Source organism: Brassica oleracea, chromosome C3, assembly GCF_000695525.1.
Source record: "Brassica oleracea var. oleracea cultivar TO1000 chromosome C3, BOL, whole genome shotgun sequence".
In the NCBI taxonomy this organism is placed as follows: Eukaryota; Viridiplantae; Streptophyta; class Magnoliopsida; order Brassicales; family Brassicaceae; genus Brassica; species Brassica oleracea.
Genome location: NC_027750.1, coordinates 47,425,732 through 47,429,053, shown reverse-complemented (window position 1 = coordinate 47,429,053; position 3,322 = coordinate 47,425,732). Strand labels below are relative to the sequence as shown.

Below are 3,322 nucleotides of genomic sequence, written 5' to 3'. Positions count from 1 at the left end.
ACTCCGTCGTTCAGCCATTCTAAGGGGGTTCAGGGGGCGAAATAAAACCGACTTGGACATCTACGTGGTTTTTTGTCCATAGGTGTTTTAAAATAACTGCAAACACAAAATGTAGATATAAACAGGATATTTTGTATACTAAAGGAAGCTATTATGAGACATTCTCACTTACGGATCAAGTTTTACCCAGTCAGTGAGCACCTTCGACATCTTCTAGTCATAGGGTGCAAAAGGATCATAGCCTTGGCAAACCCTTTTCTTTGGAATGATCACTTTGGCAGTGTTGTTTCCCTAAAAAGGACTTTGCTGTGAGGAAGCAAGTTTCCTTGCTCACTCACTCTTTCCACGGACATGTGCCATAGCATTCCTCTTTCGTTGCCTTCTAGTTTCCCCCTTCTGTAAATCTGAATCAGTGGGTACTTCTTTGTCCAATACAAGAATGCTAGGTTCACCACTCTGTTCTGGAGGCTCATTTGCTATCACAAGACTCAGGTCTTTCGAGGAACTCGGTTCTTGGGGGTCATTCTGTCCTGCTTTCGCCACATTCTGTCATGCTTTCTCCCCATTCACACTCTCCACTTCAACTTCGATGTACAAAATGTATTTATAAAATATTAACCAAATATCCAATTGAAAGGATGAAACAAAATCCATACATAAGCAAATGATCCAAGCACACTAGAAACAAACACACATGTTCCGACATACAAGAAACAAAGCACATCATTCCTTATTCCTAGCACTTTTTCTAGTCAATCTCTTCTCTGTGATTTTGAGAGAGGTTTTGGTACTACCCCCGGGTTCGTGCCCACGCTTTTCCGGATTTGAAGTTGTCATTTGAAGTTCATTAGATGCAATCCCTTTTTTGGTGATTCCCACCTTCTTCTCCACAGCTTCTATCCTATCCCCCAACAACTTGATCTCCCTAAGGCACATCCCAAACTATCCCTCATGACATCAGCTATGCCCTTGAAGCTTTTTTCAATCTGCTCCATGGTCATCCCACCAACAGACGTAGAAGCCTCTAAATGAGCCTCTGCAGGTGCCTCAGCAGAAGGCACTTTACTAGCCTCAACAGAAGCCGCTTTACGAGCTTTCTTCCGAGGTACTGCACTTTCCTCCTTCACACCACTCTCTGTCTCCGCTGTACTCTCTTCCTTCTTCACTCTCGGTTTAGTACCGGTGACTTCCCAGCAATTCATGGTCCAGTTCCAATTAGCTTTCGCGTTAAACATGACTTTGATTATGTTCTCCGCGGTCGGGTCCTCTACATCAAAGTCCCATCGTGGAAACATCTCAGCAAAGTCCTTCTGGACGAAGTTGATCACGCTAGTCTGCAAAAATAAAAGATATAGATATCAACTCAGATAACAAAGACTGAAATCATCCATAAAAGACTTCACAGAAGACTTTGAAGTAAGTCGTCTGGTAAGTCTTAGGGAGTGAAGTTTAAATACATGTCTGCTAATGGCCTCTTTAAAAAATATGTGTCCTTTGCCACCATTGTAAGCCAGCATCAGCGGAGACGGTCTGTTTGGTAGGGGATGCCTATAATTAGCACCAAATTCTGGCAGAGCAAAGTACGCCCACTCCTGGAGAACTTGAACAAACCCATCAACAGTGTATGAATTTGATTCCAAATTTACACCCTTCAAAGACTCCATCAGCACCTTAAATGCCACTCTCCCCCAAGGATAATTCTCAAATATTTCTAAATCCATCACTAGCCTTGCAAGACTAGCCCGTGTAGCGGTTGAGTACTTTCTCCCTTCAATGAATCCAGTGAAGATGGCAAGGTATCCGAGCCGCATGCGATCTTCCCGAGACCACTCCTCGCATCTCCCAAATGCTGCTTTTATATGTTCAGTACTTGGCCCAGCATCGACATCAACATCCATCATCTCCCAGAAAGCAGCCATCTCCTTCTTAACCTCAACCCTTGGATTTTCCAAGTCCTCGATGTAATCGCAGTTCAGACCAGCGAGGTGTTCAAACTCCAACAGTGAAAACCTCACCGGTTGTGGACCAACGAGACTCCAGAGCTCATACTTCTTCTTGATGTTAAGCAGGAAACTGAGCATATAATGAACCAGCCTTGAAGCCCAACCAAAATTCATCTCCTTGAACTTGATGAACACTCCCAACTTTGACTCCTTCAGCTCCTCATATTCGTCATCGTTTAGAGCTCGCCTTAGAGCATTAAATAAATTCGTGTCATCAATGTGATACGAAATGCTCTTATGTGCAGGGGGCTCTTCCCCTAATGTATATATCCTCTGCGGGAGTGCTGGTAAATCCATTTTTTGGCCTGCAAAACAAGCATCTCAAACACATAAGACTACTGAGAAGACTTGCATGTAAATTACATGTAAATTTTAGTGAGAAGACTACTGAGACGACTTCAAGGAAGTCTTCTACAAAGTCTTACACTCTGGAAGACTACCAACGAAGACTTAGGTCGTCTGGAAGACTTCCAAGAAGTCTTCTACGAAGTCTTACACTCTGGAAGACTTTCAGGAAGTCTTCTACGAAGTCTTAGACTATGGAAGACTTCCAGGAAGTCTTCTACGAAGTCTCAAACTATGGAAGACTTCCAGGAAGTCGTCTGAGTAGTCTTTCTGAATAAATACAAAAGTTGTTTCCTTAAAAGATGGATGACTTACAGTCGGAGAAGATATGGTCTCCAACGGTTATAGATCTGCAAAAATCGACGGGAAAGAAGAATCAAGACTACAATTTCTTCCCAGACGACTTACAAATAAGTCGTCTAGTTTAAATTATTTAAGCGGAAATATTTTACGACTTACATATAAGTCGTCTAGCTAAAATTATTCACCAGACGACTTCCATGAAAGTCGTCTAGACCCTAAACATAACCCCTAAACTTAATTAACTAACTAAACACTTCATACAATCAAATTACACTTCAAAAGTGTTTACTATACACAAACACAAACACTTACAGGTAAAAATTTAATTTTTCAAAAAAATATTCAAGCTTTCCAAAATCCAACCCTAAGAATACATACAATACTACAACATATGTTCTCGAACCCTAGACCAAAGAATACCATGATTCACTACTTACACTCATCTATGTTGAAAACAGTTCAGTTTTGTTATATTTTCGCTTATCAAAATATTTTTTTAAAAATTTATAAATTATTTTTAAGATCAGCTACACCAGAAGACTTACTTGGAAGTCGTCTAGAAGACTTCTAGCATCTCAGACGACTCAGACGACTTACTGGGGTTATATTCGTAAAAATGGCTTCTTTTTTTTGTTTGGTCACAAGGGGCTGGCAGTAATTTCACAAGGCGT

At 41.1% G+C, this 3,322-nt stretch overlaps 1 protein-coding gene across 1 annotated transcript; it reads right to left on the bottom strand.

The window, feature by feature from the left end:
- Window positions 1-896: 896 nt before the first annotated feature.
- On the bottom strand, window positions 897-1,919 carry LOC106330763. The gene is made up of 2 exons (XM_013769184.1): window positions 1,458-1,919; window positions 897-1,334 (listed from the first exon to the last, which is right to left on the bottom strand). Exons 1-2 carry the CDS (start codon window positions 1,917-1,919, stop codon window positions 897-899), a joined length of 900 nt encoding a protein of 299 aa, XP_013624638.1.
- Window positions 1,920-3,322: the final 1,403 nt, after the last annotated feature.

Excerpts from the sequence above, each read along its gene's own strand:
- LOC106330763 (XM_013769184.1), bottom strand. The coding sequence starts at position 1,919 with ATGGCTGCTTTCTGGGAGATGATGGATGTTGATGTCGATGCTGGGCCA. Across the intron at positions 1,335-1,457 it reads AAGAGGCCATTAGCAGACAT|ACTAGCGTGATCAACTTCGT; the intron begins GTATTTAAACTT and ends TTATTTTTGCAG.